This window comes from Glycine soja, chromosome 19 (assembly GCF_004193775.1).
Source record: "Glycine soja cultivar W05 chromosome 19, ASM419377v2, whole genome shotgun sequence".
Classification (NCBI taxonomy): Eukaryota; Viridiplantae; Streptophyta; class Magnoliopsida; order Fabales; family Fabaceae; genus Glycine; species Glycine soja.
In genome coordinates, this window is record NC_041020.1 from 49,368,091 (window position 1) to 49,393,533 (window position 25,443).

Consider the following 25,443-nt stretch of genomic DNA (forward strand, 5'->3'; position numbering starts at 1 on the left):
AAATTACTTCATAGTAAAATGAAATAAATGATGAGGAAAAAAATATTTGATTTTAATAGATACGTGCAATTTTTATATTATCAATAATAATAAAAATATCATATAACTTTAAAAGTAATTAGTGCAAATAAATTAATAAATTAGATATATTAGTTTTTAATTAAACCAATGCATATATTATCAATCTAATTTATTTTTTAGTAAAATAATAATTATTATAAAAATTAACAATTTTATTAGGGTTAGATGAAAATCTAAAATCATTGTATTTTAATTAGGGATCCATTATACGTGTAAGGTGTAAACATATCATAGATAAATGGAAGCGAGCTAAGCATGGCGGTGGTTGGTGGTGGTGCCTGCCGGAATTGAATTGAAACAGTGAAGAAAGAGAGATGTTGTTTCAGGTGGGCGGGCAAGGCAGTCGCCCCACCTTCTTCGAGATGGCGGCGGCTCAACAACTTCCGGCGAGCCTCCGCGCCGCTCTGACATACTCCATCGGCGTCTTGGCCTTACGGAGACCCTTCCTTCACAAGCTCCTCGACTTCGAAGACGAATCCTTCGCCTTACTCATGCTCGTCCTCGAATCCCACACCTTACGAACCACAGGTTAAAAAAAATCAAACACACACTCCCTCACGCATAACGTTAAGTTACTTACTCATTCCTTCTTTCTAGATGCTTCCTTTTCCGAATCTCTCTACGGCCTCCGAAGAAGACCAGCCAATATCGCCCTCAAGAATGACGACGCCACTACCAGCAACACCGCATTACGGAGGCGCCAGAGAGTTCTTTCCGTTCTTTTTTTGGTACTCTTTTCTCGTTTAACCCTAATTGCTGCTTCTTCATTTTCTCGATTCTGATTGAGTGCTGCTGTGTTGGAACAGGTTGTGTTGCCGTATTTGAAATCCAAGCTGCATTCAATCTACAACAGAGAAAGGGAAGCCAGGCTTCAAGCCACTCTATGGGGAGATGAAACCGAACACGATTATTCTCCGGTGTCAGTGCCAACCTCTGATGCCGGTGCCCCCGTTACAACGCGTGTCACGAAGAGAGTTCAGAGAATTTTAGGGTTTTGCTACCCGTGGTTACATGCTAGTGCTGAGGGTATGTCAAATTCAAATACAGGTTACTCAGAATTAGGATTGGCTGTTTATATCAACTTAATTTTTAAGATTTCTATTTTTTTCCCCCCAAGGTTATGCTATGCATCCTGTCTGTCACAATTAATTAATTCTTTGGTGTCTGAATATCCTTAAACCTCTAATGTTAAAGATATTTACAATGCAGGCTTGCAATTTGCTTACCAGCTCTTATACCTGTTGGATGCTACTGGATACTACTCGCTAGCACTGCACGCACTTGGGATTCATGTTTGCCGAGCTACAGGCCAGGAGCTGGTACAAAATTAGAAATAAGATATTGCATTTAGAAAAATCTTCATTGTTTTGTGTTATTTGAAGGGTAAAAAAAACTAAACGGCCATGCATTCATGCATAATTTTTATTTACTTTTTTGCACATGAGCAATATCACAATTCTCAACCTTGCCATACATTGGCGGCAGCCTCCTTGTTCCCAAAGTGTAATTAAATGAAAAAACTTTTCCACCATGCCTCAGTCGTCAACATTTAAAAATATTCTTACCATCTGGTGGTTGTTAAGTGCTGTAGTGTTATGGTTTGCATCTTTTGTTTGTTGTGAGTGTGTGTTAAAGTGGTTAATGAGTGGAATTATGGAAGAAAAAATCTTTTGGGTTGTAATATTAGACTAAGTTTGTAATTGTTGCTAATTTAATGCACAATCCTTCTCATAACACCAACTCTTGTTTCAAATGCTATGAGTGGTTGTCTGCATCAATCTGTCATGTACCTATGTTCTATGGTGTGGTAATTATGCTTGAATATATATATATATATATATATATATATATATAGATAGATAGATAGATAGATAGATAGATAGATATGTACATACTAATATACTATTATTATTTGCCTTCTTCAATATGTCAGACTCAAATAAATAATTGATAGTAACAATTTGTGGGCTTTGTTTTGCGGCTTAAAAACTTTATATTTGTTGGGTTAAATGGTGAAAGATAAATTTGTCATTTCTGTTTGTATGATTGATTTTGCTCTTTTCTCCTTTCATGTCAAGATAGATGGATACCTCTTCTAGAATTTCAAAGATGCGTAACCGTGAACGTGAGAGACTTCGTGGGCCTCAATGGTTGAAGGTATGTGATTTTCTTATCAGTATAATGACTTTATCTTTCCCTGACTTTCCATGAATTAAGAAGAAACTGAAGAAATTAGTTATAATACTTTATAGACACTGTTCATGTGTTTTCTGCTTTTGACTGACACATAATATTGTCCTATATTTACTTTTACTTTTTTATGGGGGGCGGGGGGTGTTTAAATATTTGCTTTTCACATCTAGAAGAGTTTAATTTAGAAATCATTGTGTAAGGTTTTATGAGTATATTTCTGGATAATAAACTGTCTTTATGGCTTGGTATAGCTATAATAAATAACTGTATAACAATTTAAGATAAATTGTCATTACATGTTGTTTATATTTTGCCATTATTCAACTCTGTGGCTTGTTTGCACTTGTTTCTTTAGTGAGTTTACCCTCACCTATTGACTATCACCATGTTTTTTAAGTGAAATGTTATTTGATAAAATATCCTTTCTTATTGCTTCCCATTTATTTCTTACATTTGAAAGACCTTAATTTCTAAAATTGATTTTGTAACAAGTAATTCTAAGTCAGTTCTAATTAATTTTAACAATAAGTATAAATTATTATATTATATTGTGTTATGTTTGTTTTTTGCACCTTTAACTTTATTAAATCTATATGAACGATGATCCTACAAATAAAATCTTTATAATGTTTTCCATAAAGTCATTGCAATCAAGCAATTCAGAAGTAGAACTTATATAACTGGTGCATTTGCACCTGTAGCTTTCAAGTTCACAAATCTTATTGCACCTGCATAGTGAGAAACTTACTGTGTAATCAAATCTTTTATGTCTATGCAGAATAAAATGGAAAATTTCCTTCTGTATATAAAACTCATGATAATGCTGACTGTATGAATTAATGTTCTGTTTTGTGCTCCATTTTAATCACATGATTATGATTATATGATGTATTCATATCTCAGACATTGCAAGGAGCATTGCTCAGCTGTACGTACACTGTACTTGACTATGCACAAACCGGTTTGATTGCAGCAGTGTTCTTCTTTAAAGTGAGATGGTTAACCCTTTAAATATATATTTTTCCCTCCTTTCATTGTGTACTAACAATATTGTGAAAGATGTACTAACAATGTTGTGGCTTGGTAGATATTACTGGGTTAGTTTTCAATTTTAGATTTGATTTTTACCCAAACCAATTATCAAATATTTCTGCTAATGGGAGGTTCAGTTTATCTCAAGTTTGACTTCTTGTTCTGTCTAGAGGCCCCCTTAAGTATGCCTTCTGGTGATATGCTGCTAAATAGGTTAGCTTTATGTGCCAATCACTAAGGAGCATAATTATTAACACATCACCTATTTGAATTTTGTAGATGATGGAATGGTGGTACCAATCTGCTGAGGAGAGAATGTCAGCTCCTACAGTATATCCTCCTCCCCCTCCTCCGCCTCCACCAAAGGTGAAGAAACAAATTTTTAACTTTTCTCCCACCTCTCTTTCTCCATCGGTAGTTGTTTTGACTTTATTTTACCTGAATGACTTATTCTGGACAAATAAATTATAACTATTTTAAAGTTTCGTTGTAAAAGCTTCTTTTTCACTACATTATCTATGATGTGTCACGCTGTCAGGAATTAGAATGTCAATGTAATTATAAAAAATGTGTTGGTTCATTGCCTAAAGGATCTGTGAATCTAATATATAATATAAACAGGTAGCCAAAGAAGGGATACCACTACCACCAGACAGAACAATTTGCCCCTTATGCTCGCAAAAGCGTGCAAATCCATCTGTAGTTACTGTTTCAGGGTTTGTCTTCTGCTATGCTTGCATATTTAAGTATATTACTCAGGTGAGAGCTCTAGACTTGATGGCTAAATTTAAGCTATTGGAATACAAATCACTCTACCTATATTTAAGTTTTTTGATAGCCAGAAGTTACATAATCCCACTGTGCTTGTCAGATGGGATCACTCAAACAACTGAATAACAAATGTTAACTCATCGAGTCATCACCTTTTTTTTTTTACTTTTTATCTAATGCTAGTTTCCGTGTTTCCCCATTACAGTATAAGCGCTGCCCAATTACGTTAATGCCTTCTACAGTTGACCAGATAAGGAGACTCTTTCATGATGTCTAGGCCTGTTGGAGCTGGGGTTGGTAGAATTACAGTTATCTTGAGTACATAAGCAAAAGATTCCCAATTATTGTTGTACTAATGTATAGTATATCTTTCTCTTTTAGTAAGTGGCTTAATAAGAGGCATCATTTTTGTTATTTTCCCCTTATTCATTCGTCGCTCAGTAGCACTGCTGGTGGCTGGGTACTCTGCTTCGGCAAATGAACTATTGCCAATACAAGAAACATACAAATTGAGACCCTAATTATTACTCGATATTTGCACAAAACAATTGTGAAAGAAAGAACTTCAACTTAGAATAATCTATGCATAAAATAATTGAAGAACTGAATGATATACTAGTAAAGAAATGCATTTGTCACGAATATTCTTCCAGGGCTACAACAAAAATCACGATTCTTTATCACTCAGAAGAAAAAAACTGCCTGTAGGACCCTAGCTCAAACTTCTGCAGCACTGGCTTCAAACGCTCTTTCTAGTCTGGTCTGCAATGCAGTTGAACTCCTCTTTGGTTTCACATCCTGCAATACAAGCAGTTCTGATTTTGTCTACTAACTAATAGTAAATGTATAAAAATAAAATCGTAGTTCTGATACTTACCTTTCCACTTTTGTTGAATTCTAAATCCATGGTCTGCTCTGTGTGACTCCAATAGCTCCCAACAGTACCTATTATGGGTGTCTCGTCAGGACTCCGGCTTCTAGACCTTCTTGAAGATGCAGATAAAGAAAACATCCTGATCTCTTCAACGGTTAATGCTCCTAAAATTGGCCTATCCTCGCGACTCCATGGTGAGCCTCTTCTTCCTTTTGGTGTTTGTTCTCCCACAGAACTGGTATTGTTGATGGAAATTGGTGTGGTTTCCGATGATTCAACCAACCAGCTCGAGAGGCTGGTGTCTACCCCAATTTTGTCATCGAACCTCTGCTTTGCCTTGCGGTTTGACAGCTTCAAACTAGGCTCTGGACTAATGGGTATGTTGATATCTTTCACTACCATGTTGATGTTTTCTTTATCATTCTTCAGGGTTGCTTTGACTACCCTCCCTTTGGTAAGATTCTGAATTGGATTCAGCACTAAGGAAAGATCTGGAATCTTTCCTTGTGTGATGCTGTTTGTAGCAGGGGCTGACATTTGACTGTTAACTTCATTCTCCGCTTCAGCTGATGAAATTCGTATTCTAGAATTAGCGGACAGAGAAAAGAAAGATTCTGAGGACTCTTCTTGAACCCATGTTTGGTTAACATCAGCGCCTGCTTCCCCTTTCTTCTCACTGGGAGGATCATCATCATCATCTTTAAGTGTAGCATCCAAATCATTAACATTTAAATTAATATCGTCGTACCCGTCATCAGGGCAATCTCGATATCTATACTGAGTGACGGGGTCATTCGCTTTCTCTTTTTCACCTTCATTCTTGATTAATTCCTTGGTTTCTTCTTCCTTCTTTATGGCATTGAAACTTGGTTGCTTGGTGTTCTCTGATGGCTTCCTTTCTTCAACACTTGGGGATGACCCAAATGCTTCTTTTGTGCATACGAGTCGAATAGGACTGTTAACTTCAGGCTCGGCATCTGAAGCTTTTTTCCTAGAAGAAATGGAGAGAGAGAACAGTGACTCCGAAGACTCTTCTTGATGCGATCTTTTATTTGTCTCATCTATTTGAGGTGCTTCCTCTTTCCGATCATCCTTGGTTTCAACACTCTTATTCAATTGCTCTTCATTTTTTGTTCTGAAAGCGTAAATGACAGGATAATAAATATATATTATCAAAATACTAAAGGAATGAATGGATTGCTTACTTTGACTCTGCTATGGAATCAATGAGTTCTTCAACAGCTCCTTCTCCCACATGGTTCTGTAACAAACAAGTTTTGAGAACCAAAATATCTAAATCGTTAAGACTTAAGACAGAGTGAGGTTTTGCTTGCTTACTTGGGCTTCATCGGCGGAACGCAAGTGGTTCCTCCGTTTAGAAGTACGAAAGCAAGGTAGAAAGCACCTCATCATTAACTAATTGATTTTGTATAAAAGTGACTTTAATTTGCTGCTTCTAAAAGAAGAGTGAGAGTGAGTGATTTGAGGAACACAACAGAGAAAGACAACCAAACGGTCATGAAAAAGCTTCAGAATCTCGGAGCGGAGCTTTTTCAAATTTGACCGTTAAGATTCCCACGTCAATTTGGGCCCATGCATTTTGCTCTTCCTTCATTAAACAAGTCTTTGGAAACTGTATTCTCGCACCCTAGCACGTTCCACAAAACTAGACTATTTGACTTTAATTAATACTACTAGTTTTTTTTTTTTTTTTATGTTAACCGAACTTAATGTAAAAATATTTTTATGGGAAGATAAAAAATTATGTTATTTATGATTTTTTTTCACTTTCTTATGACTTTTCCAATAATTTTTTTCTATTTAATTTCTTAAGAATATACCTTTTCTTTTTTATACTTCCACTTTCTCCATTCGTTTCTACGTAAAAACTAAATAAATCTAAATAAATTTTCTTGATTCTAATAAAAAGTTATAGGTTTCTTATTTTACTTTTTTTTCTTTTCTACTTCACAATAAATGCATATATGTGAATTAATTAAACATTATTAGGTGAAAAATAAGAATATAGTAATTGATAAAAAAAAGTAATTAATGTAATCTTAAATTTTATAAATGATAGATAAGCGAAAACAATTTTTTTCAAAAAAAAAATAAGCAATTAAAAAGGAACGGAGATATTTGTTCTGAATTTTCAATCTTCAATACAATAAATCAGTAAAAAGAATTAAAGCACTCAATAAATGGTATTAAATAACAGATAAAAAATGCTATTAAATATCCTTTAACAGTTAAGCGTGTAATAATAATAATAAAGGTCTTGCTAACAAGTGTTATAAAAATATTGGTTAAGGACCTTAAAAAAAGAAAGTATTTAATGTGAAATTTATAGGAGAACATAAAAAAAAAATCATGGACACCACAATTTTAAACATCTCAATAAAAAAAATTCTCATTTTATTTCTTTAATCAATGTACTAAGTATACTTGTTAACACTTATTTAATAATAATAATAATAATAATAATAATAATAATAGAATGCATAAGAAACTTTTACTGCAGTGTAGTAAAATTTAAAATACTATTTTATCTGTAAATATATTATTCATTTTTAATCATTTTAATAATTTAAAGAAAAAATTAAATAAACTATACTGTTTTTTTCAAGGCAAAAGAGAATAAATAAACTATATTGTTAAATGCTTCTACATAAAGAATATAAAAATTATAAAATTAAATAATAATATATTTTCTGGAATTAACATTGGAGCAACTTAAATGTAATATACCAGCTTTTAAAACTATTATTTTGAATGAGTCCTGAAGATTTTATTTAAAAAGGAGCGTTTTTATTAACATACTAAACTAGTAAACTAATTGAGATCTTTTGTTAAAATTCAAACCTTAAATTTCAAAATAACGTTGATTGTAAATGAGAGTTTTTATGAGTTATTTTTAGTTTTTACTCTCATTGAGTCACATGACTTATCTTAATCTTATATATTGAGTATTTAATTTTTATTCCTTTTATAATTTTAATTTTAAATTTTAAATCTTAATAAATTATATTAAATTAAAGATATTTTATTTTTTAGATAATTGAATTTTAATATTATTGTGATTTTAATCTACTCCTATATTATAAATATTGTGAGTAAGCATACACAACTTATCTCAATTTGACATTCTTAATATTTTTCTCTTTTTTCTTTTGGATATGTATTTTAATCTCATAATCTTGCCCTACTCTCAAATCACTTCCTTTTATTTTTTTTCTAATACAGTGAGATTACACGTCTATTAAACTCTTATTGTATTATTGTTCTGTAACTACATGAAGGATAAATAATGGTTGGGTTGCGGATTTTGCTTAAAAATAAATAAAGCTAAAGGGAATGAGGGCACATTTTAATTGAAGTTGAGGTACAGTAGAGATAGAAATGAAAGAAGAGAGGGGACCATCTTGGATTGGACACAGACACTGTACCAGTAAATGCCAAGTGGCACCACTTCTCACTTCCCTCCACACACAGACACCTGTGAATTGTGATTGTGTGGCATCAAAATACTGCATTTCACTCATATCATATGGACCTCTTCTCTCTTTTTTTACCCCAACCTCAACTCAACATTCTCATTCATTCACCTTCCCAGGTTTTTCTAACCAATATGTGTATAAATAAAAGAAAAACAAAAGGGACGGGTAAAGAAAAGATAAACCAGGCTCACAGTTTCTTATCTTGCTCACGGAATGTGTCTTTCTTTGCCACTTTTGCTTAGCCAGTCATCACGTCATGGCTTCCCATTCCATTCTTAATTTGCAATGCCTGTATTATTAGTTGCCGCTTCCTTCCTACCTTCATCCAACTTTGATCACGCTTTTCTTGTGTGTATAGACAGGATCACCATATTATGCTAAAATTTTGTATCTATCTTTTTTCTTAAATATAAACAAATTTTAATATGACTCCACACTTATCTAGTTTCTATTTCTAGTAAGAGAGATATACACAAAATTTCTGACTCTGTAAGAATGTAGCTTTGATAAATTTTCATCATGGCCCCACAAAATGGTTTGTGTCTTTAGAGAAGTTGGAACAAGACACGAGTTTGAAGCTTCATGGATCATGAAAAGCTAGCTAGTCCATGAAATTTTTTGAGAAAAGAAGAAAGGAGAAACATTTTTTATGAAATGGAGGCATTGAATCAAAGGTCTATTGAGAGAGTGGTTTCACATAGAGCCCTTCAAATGGGAACCTCATTCCCATGTCAGATTTGTGTTGTGGGGTTTCTTTGTGGGGTCTGTCTTGCCTCTTTCATCTTGGCTGCTCTCACTTCCTTTGGCAATTTACAGCTTGATCGGTTTCATTCTCAACCACGTCAGTTCTTAATTTGTCTCGGAACTCTGATCTCAATAACAACATCAGCGAGTCAATTTCCATCTCACCATTACTATAAGTCTACAATTATTACTTTAATTTTATGTCTCTGTTGCCTTTTGAAGTTTATAAATAGAATCGGAGCAATTCAGTATACTTCCATTACTTTATAACTGGTTTAACAAGAAGTCAAACGTAATTTTGGCCAAAATTTTGCACAAGAAAAAAGCAAGGGTCATAGCATTTCCCATTACAATTTTGTTTTCTTTTTTTGCTATGAGTCCCTACCGTTTTTTCCTAAATTTAATGCAAATAATTATTAAATTCAGTTGAAACTTTAAGGACGTTGAAACAAGCTTGATGAGTATGACTTTTATCACTTGTAATCGAAGCAACTTATAATTATACTAATGTTTATGCACTACGCACATTGTTTTGCTTTGCATGATCACTACTACAATAAGAACAATCTTACATGCACCAACTGTTTATAAATTATAATACGATAAAACACATAAACTGGGCACTTTAATGTAGTAACCCTTTAAATAATGTTATTTTTTTGCTTCTTATGGTGACAAGAACAGACTCCAATTTTAAACCTAAGGAAAGAGAGAGATTAACGGATTTGAAGAGCAGAGAAGAGAGAGAGTCTTTGCTTTATTCAGCTTGGAGTTGTGTGTTGTCTAAATCTGAAAGTGAGGGCAATGAGTGCTTGCTGAAACTTGGAATTAGTAGGTCCAGTTTGCCTAAAGCCCCTCATTTAGAAAACAGCAAGGTGAAAACGCAGCTATATGACCGTCTCGATAAGCACACAGGAAATCATAGCTTTCCCCCATGGACAAGTTGGAAAGGATTGTTGGACACACACCCTGCTGCTGCAACCACTGAACAGATTAAAATTTCAAGGCGTCAGGCTGTATTTGAGGGTGCTTATCCACCTTGGGTATGTTTCTTAATTATTAGTACTTTTTATGGACTCACTGACATTATTATTTTAGGAAACTATTATCATATTAGTTTTGTATTTAATTAGGATTAGTATTTGATTACTATCGGGGTTACAGATGCATTATTATGTAATGGAGTTTTGATTAAATTAAATAAAAAAATTGATTTTTTTTTTCAATTATGGAGTTGTTGGTTATCTTGGATAAGTCACCTTTTTCGGTACAAATTCCAACATTTAGGATACAATTGTTATCTGAACAACAGCATGTAAAGAAGATTCATGAACTGCATCATTCAGATCATAAAAATGACACTTAGGTTTGTAACTAAAAAGAATGTTGTAATTACTTGCCACTATTATTCTATAGATGCTTATGACAGATTGCAGGATCTGATGAAGAGAACTATCTTTTAACTAGAAAAGTTCAACGTGACATATGGATCCATTAAACTGTAACAACCCGAATGTCAAGTTTCTTCTGGCTGACTGGGAGAGATTACCTGGCTTTGGTATTAGTGCCCAAATTGCTGGAATGTGTGGGCTTCTTGCTATTGCAATCAATGAAATAAGAGTCCTTCTCACTAACTTCTATAAAAGAGCTGATCATGATGGATGCAAAGATATAATTATTGTGATCAATACTATGGCATTGTACCATCTTGTGGTTATTGTTCAATTAATTTTGAACAACTTATGTACAATGTGAACATTGGCTAGATATTGTTACTGTAACTGACACCCGTGTTCATACAGGATCTTCCCGGCCTAGTTGGAATTGTTACTTCTTTCTAGAAACTTCACTAGAATGTCGTCAACGTGCGTTGGAACTCATGAGAAGTGAAGATGCATGGAGTAAAGGAATTGTGACTTCAAAAGAAAATTATACATCAAGGCATATATGGGCAGGACCAACTCCAAGATAAGCTATCACAAGTCACAACAAGATGCATAGAGTAAAGGAATTGTGACTACAAAAGAAAATTATACAGTAAGGGCTTTTTCTCTTTCAATGTGAATAATGTATGCTGCAGGATATGGGGCGAGCCGTGGAAGTATTTGCAACCAACAACCGATATAAATGGAAGTCTGGTGGCTTCTCACAGAAAAATGGATAGACGATGGTGGAGAGCACAGGTACACTCGTTGCTTGTGTCCTCATTTTAGCAATTTGCCTCAACAACAACCTTCACTGTTATTCTTGTTTCTTTACTTATGTTCATGATTTAATGTTGTTGCCATAAATAAATATTAATATTTTCAGGCTGTACGCTACTTAATGAGGTTCCCAACTGAGTACACATGCAATTTATTGAATGAAGCCCGGCATGCTGCCTTTGGAAAAATAGCTGCGGAAATGGTTCTTGAAAGTCCTGCTGAAGAATGGCCTAAGGTAAACCTTGTACTATTTTTCTTGTTGGATACAGAAAGTGGAGAAGAAAATACAGACATGAATATGCTCTACATCTATATACCCATGGGAAGAATGAGAAGGGGTTATTAGTTTGGAAATCTACCTAACTTTCCATTCAAGATAATTGGGCTGATTACATGATAATTCTGATGATAGTATGAAAATTGACCTTTAACTTGAACTTCGTGATCAAAAGCATGAGATTTTATGAAAACTGTGTGTATTCTTGAAAATTACTTATGGTGATGTCTTAGGAAAATAGTAACAAGGCGGGGTCTGATATTGAGGAATATGTGTTGTCTAATCACAAGCCATGGATTCCTAGTCCTCTTCTAAGCATGCATGTAAGGATGGGAGACAAAGCGTGTGAAATGAAAGTGGTTGAGTTCGAAGAATATATGCAACTTGCAGCCGCCAGATCAGGAGGCATTTCCCAAACCTTAATAGCATATGGCTGTCCACAGAGATGCAGGTACTGCGACTGTGTTGGATTTTTCAGTTTTTCTTATTCATCAAACTTGTTAATCAATTTGATTTCAGGAAGTCATAGACAAAACCAAAGAATATTCTGGTTGGAACTTTCGCACTACACTAAGGTAAGACGCCAAGGAAGGACTAATGTGTCAATGGCGAAGTATGAAGCTAGCTTGGGGAGGGAGAGCAGCACTAATTACCCACTGGTTAATTTCATGATGGCTGCTGACTCTGATTTTTTGGTTGGAGCGTTGGGATCTACTTGGTGCTTCCTCATAGATAGAATGAGAAATACTGGGGGAAAGGTCATGGCTGGCTATTTGAGCGTCAACAAGGACGGATTTTGGTAGGGACTGTAAATTAGAGTTTGTCAACAATAATATGTTGTCTATATAGATTTTTTTTTTTTGCATTTTTAGAATAATAATGTAATTTCATTACACATGCCAAAAATAGCACTCCATCTATTTAAAGTAATTAAAGGGCAAAATACTTGGAACTTGTTCTTTATCCATTATTATTTCAGTTGCCCATATTTTATCCTAGTTCCTGGGGCTGGGAGATTTGTTGGCGATTCGTGAAATAGTGAATTTTTAGCTTATACCATGCAATTTTCAATTCAATCATAAATCCTTTTAAAGCATCCAAAATCTTGAAACCGTTAAAACTGGAGATTACCACTCACGAAAATGTAAAAATCGATAATCATCGACAGGTGTAGATACAAATAGTAGGTATCTAAGGACAACTAGAATGAAGCCAAAGCGAGATCTAGGGAGCAAAACACTCTTGCTCTTCAATTCCTCTTCACTGGCAATACAACAATTTATAGAAGACAAAGCTTTCTTCGCGATAGGAGAAAAAAAATAAAGGCACCTTTTTCTTAACTAATAACAATTGGTTGGCCAAGAAATTTCTAGTAAATTCTTGTAGAAGCCCTCCAACATAGAACTGTAACGTCAGTTGTGGCGTGCACAAAGAAAGACTCTTTGGCAACAATTATCAAAGCCGTGATTTTACCCAGAGATACCAAACCACGATATTACTGTTCTTCTACATCATCCGTCCTTTGATGCTGCACTCCATCTCCACCTTTTGCCGCTGCTTGCTTCTTATGCTTCTTACTTCTGGCTTTCTTCGCCTTCATTCTGCGCTTCTTCTCATTGGCGTCCACCCATTTGTAGTCCGCAGGTATGCTGAAAGGATCAACTTCATCCTTGTATCTGTGACTATCTGAGTCACTGGACTGCCCCCCACGACTTCCTTTCATCCATGAAATCCATGAACTAGACCCCTCTGATTCCTTGGATTTGGCATCATAGAAATGTGCTGGGCTGGAGAGCGGAGTTGAAAACTCCTCTACTGGCTGAAGCTCCTCAAATTTTGTAAAAGTGACAAGCACCCGGATAGTAGGAACTATTGGGATAGCAACCTGAGTACCAGATGTTATTAGCATTAAAATCAGAAGCTTTTATTTATATAAAAAAAAAAAATGGATGCTGAAACATGCCACAAGACAGACAGTGACAGATAAGTAGAATTCTTTCATAAATTGCACCAACACTCAGAACACAATTTGATTTCTTCGTAAAAAATTGATTTCTTGGCACAGTTTAAAATAACAATCAACAGTACAGAAGTATCATGTGATGATTTTAATCACTCAAAGAGACACCTACAATCTACTCATGCAGAAATATCAGTACAAGAATCACAACATAATAAAAATAAACTCATGTCAGACAGAATCTCATCAAAGTTGTGAAACTTGAGCATCTCGCCAGCTTCAGGAAAAATTCAAATGTTCATCAATTATCAGGTATGTGTATATATAAGCCAATATTGTCAAAATCAGGTGTAAGATTGTAAAATTGCACAATCTTACGTGTTTTGGAGGGGCTCTCTGCTGAAACAGAGCTAAAACTAACGTACCCCAGTGCTGCTGCGACAGAACTGTGATCATAAATTGGCATGATCAGAGATTCAAAGTGAAATGGCCAATCTAGCTCATAACATTGTGGCATCAGCAATTTTTTGCAAGACAATTTTGGCTAATGCAGCTGGGTTTCGCAGGTCGAGTTTCACAACCCAGTTTGCAAAAAATATATAAATAGATAAACAAATAACTTCAATATTATGATTCCATCATTCGTGCCCTACTCTCTTGGTCTCTCCCAAGATGCACTTTGTCTTTACATGCTCAAATCTCTCCCATTCCCTCACTCCTTGCTCTTTTTCTCTACTATCTGCCTTCTCTCTGTGTGTTGACTATGGCCTTCTCTGTTCTGACTTCAGCCACCTGCATTTCTGGTCTTAGATTTTGACTTCAGCCATCTGTGTCTCTGCCTTGTCTGTTTGCTGATTTCAGCCATCTGCAACTGCATTTTGGCCTTGGGTTCTGACTTCAGGCCATTTGTTTGTCTTAATTTCAACCTCTATAGTTATCTGGTCTCTCTGTTCTCTCTGTGTTTTGGTGCTTTCAGTACTTATTATGACCATGAATTTACGGGTATGAATTTTCAATTTAAGTTTACCTGTTTAGTTAAATAATGTGATTTTGACGTTATTTTTTATGCAAACAAGTATAATTTTGTATTTTCTTTCAGTATGGTTCTAAGACCTGCATTACAATCTTGCTATTTTAGCTCACTTACTGCCTACAAAAAACAGCTACAGGTAATATGAGCATGCTGTACTGTAAGGGTGCAGAGCAAACAGTGCATAAAAAACAAAAAACTAAGGGTTATGGAATTTAGATTACCTTGACAGGAAAAGTTCCATGAGGTAGCTTAGTTGTCAAAAGCTCTCTGAGTCTTCTAATAGCCTTAATCTTATTTGCTAAGATGTCAAGCAGAGGCAGCAGCTCATCAGTTTTTAGAGGGAAGTCTGGTGTCAACCACAACACAGGTCTTAAACCCTTTTTATACTCACTCTCATTGTTTGCTCCTTTTTTCTTCTTTTTAATGCTTTTATCTTTTCCCTTCTTAGAGTCTACACTATCCTCCCTCAGAAAGTCAGATGCTGACTTTTGCTGATCAGCTGATCTCTGATTGCTACCTTCTGAGCCAAACCTGGAATTTTTCTTCACAGCTTTGGAATCCTCAGGATCATCACTGCTACTCTTCAAACTTTTCTTGTTCCAACCAAACCAGCTCTTCTTTTCTTTAACCACACCATTGGCTTCAGAAGTCTCACAGGAAGCTGCAGAACCATTTTCTTGACCATCAAAGGCTCCATGTTCCTCATCCTCGTAAGTAACATCAGAGTTCCCCATATGCAGGGCAGAATCTAATTGCATTCTTTCCTCTGCAGTCAATACATCATCATACTCATCATTGTTTTCCCCATTCATCATGCTTTCTCCATCCTCCACAGCAAAAAGTTCTTCATCTGTCATAGCACCTGGAACCCGCCTTGACTTCACACTAACCATCACATGAAGCATGTCATAAACTTTTGCCTTCCAATTCCCAACCATCTCAGTCTTCTCCTGACGCCTCCAATTTAAATGGGGAACAAGCTCAGCCTGAGTAACATCAATACCTGGTCTATACATATTTGTCTGAGACATCAAGGAAACTTCATGAGCAACTTCAGACTCTGTTGGTTGTGTACCAGCTCCTTCCAAAGCATTTGTGATTTCCTTCTCCTTATGAGAAAGAGCAATCAAAGAACCAGGTGGCAGAGCTAAATTACCCTCCTCTGCAACATAGCCCTCTCCAAGGAACAAAAATGTTTGGTCCGATCGCTGGATGCGTAAGCCATCAAAACCAGCAAGGGTCATATCAGCACGAAGATTAGACCCACGCTTCCAAATCCGATAAGTATCTGAAGGAGCTATTCGCCCAATAAAAGGAATAACAGAGCTCTCAAAATGAAAACTTATCTCCATATAAAAATCACGAATTCGAGATGCTGAAGCAACAATGCGGGGAAGTCTACGACACCATTTAGCCCAAGCCAGAGGTTGATAATGCCGTGCAATAATCATGGCAATTGCTTCCTCTCTGGTGCACACTGCTTCTTGGAGAGCACTCCAACCATGCTCATTCTGCAGACTCCAATCCGCACCAGCAGCCATCAAAATCTCAGCAGAGACTGGATCCCGGAGACGCACTGCAAGGTGAAGAGGAGTCTCCCTGCCAGGAACGTCACGCCGATCAATAAAAGAAGATACCTCATCAGCTTGAAGTTCAGCAGCAATAGATTCTGCTTCTGTGTGGACTTCACCAGCCTTAGCAAGCCTAGGTAGGGCGGAAACAATGCGCCTTAGGGAAGCATGGTCACGCCTGGCAACTGCCAAGTGAGCAGGGCTGTGTGCATATTTACTTAAATCTTCCACCATTTTGTCTCCCACCTCTCTCTTATCCCTTCTCCCCGCTCCTAGGCTACTACTATCATGAGTGATTCCATTGGCTTCCATGGTCCGTAAATCTTGAGTTACAAAGCAGATACAGCACAGGCTGCACTCATACCTCGGACTTACCTTAGACACTCAAATCAACAATTTCCATGGTTTCAATGACAAAGGGAAAACCACCAAAATGGTTAATCCAAGTTTATATGCTGCCCAATTTAGAACCCTCCTCTCCCCTGCCACAATCAACTTGCCAGAGATTACTTCGCTGCACCGACATTAACGACTTAGAAACAAGAACAAGACAAAAGCAAGATTTGGGGAACTGTTTTTGGTCCAAATTCCCGAGTCCAAGAATGCAGGAAGCCGATCCAATCAAATCTGCAAACAAAGCGAGTCTGAGCCTAAACCACCGAACAAAGATTCACAGATAGAGCGCCAAGATTTACAATTAAAAACACTGAGCGCTTGTTCATTAAATAATTGTAACCGCTTACAGAAAAAGAAAATTTTGTAAAACATAAATTAAAACCACAGAGAGAATTAAGGAAGTAGAATAAGAGAGAAAGCAAAACAAAATAAGAATTAGGGAGGAAAAGAACAGAATAAGATTGGTGTGCTGGCAAGAAATAAGGAAATAGAGGAAACAAGAATCAAAGACCTGGCGAGGGCGAGAGAGCGGTTACGATCCCAGTTGATAGTTTGGAGGGTTGCAATGAGCAGCTTGCGCTGCGGAGATGGTTAGGGTTCTTCGTTCAAACCCACTCGCGCACTCGCGAATTGAAATTGAAATGGAAGAGAAAGAGGAAGATCGGACGGTGAGAATGGAATGGGAAAGATGAGATCCAAGGGTGAGGATGGATGGGACCATTAATGCTGACAAATGACAACGCCACTCAAAAGGAATCGGTCACGACTCGGTCTTCCCCAACATCCCGCGCCCTACTGTTTAATGCGCCTCTTTCCCCTTTACTTCTTTTCTTTTTTCTTTACAAACCAAAAACTCAATACTTTTTTTTTAATACCGTCATAATTAGGATATTAGGTTTTCCAATCATATTTCCAAAATATATTTTGTGGAATCAAATCATTTCTTTTTCTACAAACTCAACATATTAACTCAATTTTAAAAATTAAGTAGATTCAAACCTATATATTATGATGACATTTTATTTTATTAAGCCTCAAAGACCACCTAATTTTGGATTACTTTGCAAATATTTAATTTTACAAATTTCACACATCTACACGAACAAAATAATTTATACAGGTAAGAGTGAATTTTATATCATGAGTTGACTTCTACAATTAAATTAAGTATAAATCAAATTTCAAGACATTCACGAACATAATTTCTTTTCAAACATTCTCATTCTTGATGAATGTCTATTTCCATTTAGGAAAAAAAATGAAAGTAAAAGGATTGAGGTCTACTGAATTAAAAAATTTCGTGTGAATGCAAATAAAGTAGTGATGAGGCCTAGTTTTTTTTCATATATACCATTTTACCCCTTGTATGGTATACTTTATTTCAAAACAACACAAAAATTATATTTATTATTTTTTACTGTATATTTATTATTTTATACAATGATAAAAAAATATATTTATATATGTATATATAACTTTTATTATACAACTAAGTAAATAAGGGAAAAAACATAACTTTTTTTCTTCTCAAATTCAAATAATTTAAAAATGAATAAATCATCAATTAAAGCCATAAATTGTTACCCTTTCTCTTAAATGAACTCTAAAATAACTCAAATGTTGTTGAACATGTAAAGTTTTACTACGTTCAAATGAGTGAAAATAATTTATTTAGAGAGAAAATTTGTGTTTGATTTTTACTTTGTGTAAAATAATTTTAGATCAATGACAGTCACGCACTGTAAATAGAATTAGTCTATGATTCAATGGATTGAGGGTCACTCCCGTGTTCTTTGACCTAGGAAAAAAATTCTAAAATAATAAAATTAATTTAATAACTTCTAAAGCACCGAATATCTCTAATTTGAATGCTTTTTTTAACACTTTAAGAATTATTTTGTATGATTTTTAATTCTTATTATTGGACTACTTAAAGTAGTTTTTTTCTTCCCTTTTTCAAGAACCAGTTACGAGAGAAAGTAATACTTGAAAGATGAAATTGTTGGCTTACTCTTTAAAACTCTACTTATTTTTCTTATCTCCAACTTCTTCTTAGTGAGTGTTTGAAATTTTTTTTGATAAAGACATCAAACTCGATTGAATTGAAGGCTATATGGAAGACCTCAATAGTTGTAATAATTGTTATGTTTTATTAGCCGTTTTATCTTTAATTATTGTTTTTAACTTAATAAGAAAATACTCAAAAAAATTTACAATGAAAAATAATTTCACTAAATAATATATAATTATATTACCAGCACCTTATTTGTTAGAACATCTCATATGGAGTCATGGTCATTTTCTAGTCTTTAAAAACAATTGTAATATCATCAAACACATGAACTAATGAACTAATGAACTAATTGACGTAAATTTATTTTAATTTAACAAATCTTGAGTACAAATTTTAAGCAATATAATTATATTAAATATTTGAAAGATAAATGTTATATTGATAATAGTCTTACTCAACTCTAACAAAATTGTTTTTATTAAAAAATACTTTTGTATTTTTTTTAAAAAAGAAAGACAATATGTGTAACCGATCATGCAAGTTCGTCCATTATTTACAAGGCAACATCATTCACCTCTAGTTACTGGCTTCACAAGAGTACATCATGAGCCATCATTTTTAATGTATGCGTACGTTGAAATACTTGTTTGCAAGAATTTCGGTCGAGGATGGCTACCATTTCAAATTTTTAATGATAAAATTTTGAGGATACTTTAATGTTTTTTTTTTAATTCAAGGAAACTTAATGTTTTAGTTGTGAGAAAAAGGGTTACCTAGTATCAAGAATTTTACGAAGTCATTCACAATTAACATGATAAATTTATTAATATTTAAAATAATCATATTAAAGAAATTTAAATAATAATTTATAATTAGATGATAATCAATACATAAACATTAATTTCTTTAATTATTCTAAAAATATATTGATAATGTAAACAAAAAAAAACTAGGAGCTATCAACTAATACTTTAAAAAGTGTTACTTAAATAACATAAAAAAACATTAGAAAATACTAAAAAAAATATTTATCAAGTAAGTTTTTTAACTAATTAAAATGTTTTGTTAAATATAGTTGTAATTTTATAATTTTCAATAAATTTTAATTAATTAGATAAAATGCATTTGAAAGAATGTGTGTTAAAGCAGTGAAATAGAATGAATAATTCCAATATGTTTCACCCCTATTTTTACTAACCAAATATTGGAGCAACTTCCCTTTCTATTCCATCCCTCTCTATCCTATCTTTTATCACCAATCCGAACATAGCTTAAGTGAAATTATAATTGCATTTAATTTTGTATAACTTATGTATTAAGAGAAAGATAAAAGTATAATAGGTGTGTGATGAAATAAAATAAAAATGTTAGTGATAATCATTTAAAAAAAAATATTTGTTGTTCAAGATTGTGAGAATCTTAAGTTTTAAAGAAAGTTTGATAATTTATAAGTTCTAACAATCATCTATTTCTAAAAACACTTGAAAATAATGATAAATTCAACTTTTATTGATGATCATTTTTTTATATTTTTTTTTCGTTATTGCGAGAACTTTATGTTTTAGGAAACAGATGAAACTTGACAATTTGGTAATCTTCATCTTTTCAAAACCCAAAATCAATGTTTTTTGTTTGTATTTTAACAAGTAATAATATTCAATTAAATCGAGCAACACATAAATATTTTCTAGAAAAATTCTGTGATTTTGCGTTTCTCCTTAGATTGGATGATATTAAGTAGGAGTAAGAATCAAATTGTCGAGACAAAATTATTTTCCATTTTAATTATATTATTCAAGAAGTTCTGTGGCCTAGGGTGAACTCCATTGCACTTTGGAGGAGTATTTCTTACTAATTAAAAAAAAAGATAAAACACTGACGATTTTTTTTATAGGTTATACAGATATTTTAAAAGTAATCTTAATTTTCTTACATTTAATTAAAAATAATTGTCTTTTTGATAGACATAGTAAGATATTAACACTTTTCTTACGCATAATTAACTCTAAAGATTAATTTTGAGGATATTTTCTCTTAACTCTTTTTCTAATGTTTTCTCAAAATAAATTTAGTGGCAACTCCCTATTTCTATCAATGAAGTTTTTTCAGTTCATTGTTGATCAATAGGACTTGTTGTTTTGTTTCTATCTATAAGAAAAAAATGCTAGCTAATTCTCCACCCCATTTTAAGGTAAGATGGGGTAAAAGAAAAAGAGAGATAGAAATAAAAAAAAAGTAATAAATATAATAAAATTTGTGATGAAAAGAAAAGAAAAATTAGGAAAAATAAGATGAAGATGAAATTTAAAAAAAAATAAAAAATTGTACCCTCAAAGTCATATGTGACCTTTATATATATATATATATATATATATATATATATATATATATATATATATATATATATATATATATATATTCTGTACCCTTTTAGTCATATGCCAACTTAGAAATGATTATCTTTTAGCCTATTCATGCTATTGGGTTTCAGGTTAAGGGATTGTGTATCTTCCAAGTCATATACTGATTGACTCCCTTTCCGTATACCGATTGATCTTGAATGAGTAATATTTTTAGTTTAAAGTCATATCAACGTTACCGTGTAACTGCCTAGGGTGCACATCGATGATCTCGGAATAATGGTTATGTCAATTGCGAAAAATTATCATTGAAATATCACGACCCAATTGAATGTCATAAAAAATATAACTTAATATTTGACCTAAACATCAAACATGTTACACTTTACACTTAAATGTTCTAAGATTAGGTATTCTTATTTTGAGGCACGGTCTAATTACAAGAATAAAAATAAAAATATTAATTTTTTAAATGTGTCTCAATATCTTAAGAAATTAATTCCTAATTTTTGGGTAAAAAATATTTGAGTTAGAAAAAAAAAAATACTAAGCCCGTCTGTTTTATATGATTCAGCACGGAATCAATTTACAATATGTTGTCCCTTTTTGCTTCCTACTACGATCCGACAACTTTGGGTTCCCAATTTTTGCTCATAGCATTAGCAGGCAATAGGCAACGTTCTTGGTCCCCATAATCCCCATAGACATAGTTGCATTCAATAACATGTTTTATTTCTCATAATCTCGGTGGCACGGGCACCCACAAATATATTGTCACTGAATATAGAAATTTAAAGAAAATATGGGTACAAGTGAAGTGAAGTGCGATAATCAGAATCAGAAATAAATACAAGAGCCAACAAAGCAGAGGCAAAGGAGAACGCAATGGAAGTTTTCTTCCTTCCTCGTGCCAATAGCATGTTTGGTTTTTAGAATTTATTTATTTATTTATGATTAATGATTATGAAAAGTATTGAAAACTATGACCTATTTAAGAAGAAAAAAACTAAATAAGCTTTTAAAACATATTTAACTTGACCCATTTAAACAAGTTTCACTTTATGAGTCTTGTCTAGACTACGTTATAATTAGTTCTTTGTGAACACACCCAATTTGTATGGATAATAAAATAAAAATAAAAATACAAAAAAGTTGAGAAAAATTTAAATGGCAAAGAGCCGTGAATATACCCATAACAAAAAATAGAAAAAAATCAATCTTTTAATAAATACAACCAGAAAATACAACAAAAAAATGACAAAAAGGGCAAAAGTCATATTTTTTTATCAGTCGACAAGTCATATGCGTAAGCCAAAGAAAAAAGTTTCAATATGCATGTGCATAAGGAAACAGAAGCTCAATTTGGTGAAGTTTGATTACTGTAACCACCGATGGCTTATTTATGGCTACTGCTTCAACTCACATAAAGGAAAGCAAGTACTGGTCTGGTCGTGCAGAGAGCTTTGGTTGGTCAATGCTAAAATCAAATCTGATCTTCAAGCATTCTTCCCTGGTCAATGTACCTTGCTGAATCCCCCCAGTCTTCAATATTTTTTAGGTTAAATTACTTTATCAATCCTCTAATTTATTTTTTAGTTTTGATTTAATTTTTTAAATTTAATTTATTACTCTAATTTTTAAAATTGATTCAATTTTATCATATCATGTAAATTGGACTAACAATATTAAGAAATTACAATCTATGACAGTTTAAAACCACTACATAAAATTTGATTTAATTTCTATGAAGTAATGACATATGATAATCCCTTATTCATTTCGTTCAAAATTATTAAATAACATTATTTAGTTCAGTTATTCGATCAAATAAATATTTTAATTTCCGTGGAGAACATATTCTATTGATACTAATATACAATAAAAATATATTTTTTTACAAATAATCACTTTATAAATATATTTGCATATACATGTAACTTAAATATATACACAATTTTTATAAATAATAATAATAATAATAATAGAAAATATTTTGAATTAATGTTGTCTTTTTGAGACTTTCTTTAATATGCTGTCAATTTGAATGTTTAAATCATAAAAATCACGTAGTTATTATAATTAATACAAAATTTGTGTATACTTAATAAATATAAAATTAAATCAATAAATATATTTTTAAAAAATTAATGTATTAAATTAAAATTTAAAATATTTTTCCTCTTAACTATCAATTTCTAAAATTTTCATAAATTAAGAGTCACACATGAATAAGAGTTTCCATTTCTTTCGTATACATATGCTTCATTCAAATACCTTTATATACATTTCTTAAATTTTAAACTAATTAATTAATAATATATTAAAAATAATATAAAAATTATTCCTATAAATTATAAATATAGATTTAATATTTATGTAAGACACGGGACATTAAACTAGTGTATTTGAATAACTAAGTCTTACAGTGTGATACAAGTATTGATGATGACCTTTTATGAAATCAAATGTCTTTTAATAAAAAATATATATTTTATTGTTAATAATAAGTTGCTTAAATTATCTTTTTAATTAACATTAATTTGATATCTTGTCGAGTTTTTTAATAAATAAAGCTTTAACACTAACTACTTTGGATTCACTTCTCATTTAATTACCATGAAAAGTATAAAAGGTATTGATAATCACTTTTATTAATTTGATTATCACAAATGTCTTTTATTTATTTTAAAAAATACCTAAAATTAAGAAGATGAAAACAATAACCATAAAAAATTGAAAAGAAAATTTTTAGTTTAATAACGATGTATTTGGTGTGATCTGTGAGTTTTTAGTTTTTGATTTTAAATATAAATTTTAAAATAAAATGTGTTTGGCAAGAAATGGAGTTAAAATAGTTTCTAAATCATTTTCTAAAGAATTTTACCTTCATTTTTTAAACCAAGAAAAAATATTTTGTAAATTTGATTTTAGTTTAAAAAACACACATTTTTTCAAAGTCATGCCTCCAACATCAATGCTGACACCACCAAGTACCCGTGGCCACCATAGCTATCATGGTTATTGTCATTACAAATCTTTATTGTTGACATCATTATTATCATCACCATCACACAAAACCTTAATACAATATAAAACTTTCAGAATGAGTTTATTTTGAAATTAATCATATTTTAAAAATTGGTTTAAGATTTTTTTGAAATTAAAAATAAAACTGGTTGTTGATTATAAAAATTTTAAAACTCAAAACAACAAAAACCATTTCCAAACAGGGCCTAAGTTAATTAAAAAATAAATAAAAGACAAAAGACTTTATCTTACTTTGGCATGTTAAATTAAATCGTGATCAAATTTATTTCAGAGTTTATTATACTTATTTTTTTGTCAAGGTTTCAACCATAATAAATAGTGATGAAATCAGTTTAGAGATAACGAAAACAAAATTGAACATATTTACTTATAAATCAACTTAGATATTGTGAATATCATATATAAAACTTGATCTTTTTGCTTTTAAAAAAATATATTATATCTTCGTTCTCCTTTGGATTTATATTTTACACACTATCATTACAATTAATAAAAAGAATTAATCTCTCAATCATTCCAAAATACTATTTTTTTATCTGTATTCTTAATTTGTTATTTTTTCATTAATATATTTTTTTAAAAATGGATAATAGTTAAAAAAATTATATATTATAATTTAAATTATTCACTATATATTTAGAAATATTCATTTCTAAAAAATTCTAATTATGATTTAATATTAAAATATTTGTTTATTATAAATTTTAAGTTATTGTTTATATATATATATATTTAAAGTTATCTTATGAAGTTATGGTTAAAAAGGTTAAGAAATAAAATCAGAATAAAATCCGAATATTATATTTTCTTTGAAAATTTTATTGCCTACAATAAAACTGAATACGAGGATTTTATTTTGCGCATCTACCGAAAAACAATACTCCATTAGTATTAATTATTAATTAGTACTAACGAAGATACTTGGTCCATCATGTGATAGAAATATAAGAGTAACGTTTTGCATGTGGGGAGGGGATAAGTTCTATTTGCCACATTCTCGGTTTCCTACTGAATATTTCCAAGTTTTGTAGTCAGTATTCTCTTTTTGGGAGTGATTAGCTGTAGTGAGAGGTTTATGCAAATATAGTTTAACATATAATGATGCGCTTTTCTTTCTATATATTTTTCAATTTCAGGTCGCCATTTTTGCTTCGACTGTAATGAACATTCTAAGTTTCATTGTACTGGCTGTCCAAAAGGTGTGTGCAGAAAGTGCTTTGCTGCCTCAGAATTTACTTTTGTTTGAGGGGTAAAAAGCTTATGCATTGACTGTTCTGAACTAGCGCTGATTGTAGAACGAAATTTGGACAATGACTCAGAGAGGGTAGCTGTGTGATAACATGAATTTGAATAGGCTTTAGCAAACTTACTTGTTACACGAGCCCGGA

At 32.5% G+C, this 25,443-nt stretch overlaps 3 protein-coding genes and 1 pseudogene across 3 annotated transcripts; 2 read left to right on the plus strand and 2 right to left on the minus strand.

Moving 5' to 3' along the window:
• The first annotated feature begins 288 nt into the window (after positions 1 to 288).
• On the plus strand, positions 289 to 4,505 carry LOC114400527 (peroxisome biogenesis protein 12-like). The gene is made up of 9 exons (XM_028363012.1): positions 289 to 609; positions 679 to 809; positions 888 to 1,107; positions 1,291 to 1,400; positions 2,164 to 2,238; positions 3,178 to 3,264; positions 3,586 to 3,672; positions 3,928 to 4,065; positions 4,283 to 4,505. The coding sequence occupies exons 1-9, from the start codon at positions 396 to 398 to the stop codon at positions 4,352 to 4,354; spliced, it is 1,134 nt and encodes a 377-aa protein (XP_028218813.1). The 5' UTR covers positions 289 to 395; the 3' UTR covers positions 4,355 to 4,505.
• Positions 4,506 to 4,641: 136 nt separating this feature from the next.
• On the minus strand, positions 4,642 to 6,516 carry LOC114400525. Its single transcript, XM_028363011.1, has 4 exons — positions 6,290 to 6,516; positions 6,157 to 6,212; positions 4,955 to 6,086; positions 4,642 to 4,875 (listed from the first exon to the last, which is right to left on the minus strand). The coding sequence occupies exons 1-4, from the start codon at positions 6,362 to 6,364 to the stop codon at positions 4,795 to 4,797; spliced, it is 1,344 nt and encodes a 447-aa protein (XP_028218812.1). The 5' UTR covers positions 6,365 to 6,516; the 3' UTR covers positions 4,642 to 4,794.
• Positions 6,517 to 8,651: 2,135 nt separating this feature from the next.
• Positions 8,652 to 12,693, plus strand: LOC114397996 (annotated as a pseudogene).
• Positions 12,694 to 12,778: 85 nt separating this feature from the next.
• On the minus strand, positions 12,779 to 17,399 carry LOC114397995 (ankyrin repeat domain-containing protein 13C-A-like). The gene is made up of 3 exons (XM_028360097.1): positions 17,145 to 17,399; positions 14,888 to 16,864; positions 12,779 to 13,558 (listed from the first exon to the last, which is right to left on the minus strand). Exons 2-3 carry the CDS (start codon positions 16,547 to 16,549, stop codon positions 13,169 to 13,171), a joined length of 2,052 nt encoding a protein of 683 aa, XP_028215898.1. The 5' UTR covers positions 16,550 to 16,864; positions 17,145 to 17,399; the 3' UTR covers positions 12,779 to 13,168.
• Positions 17,400 to 25,443: the final 8,044 nt, after the last annotated feature.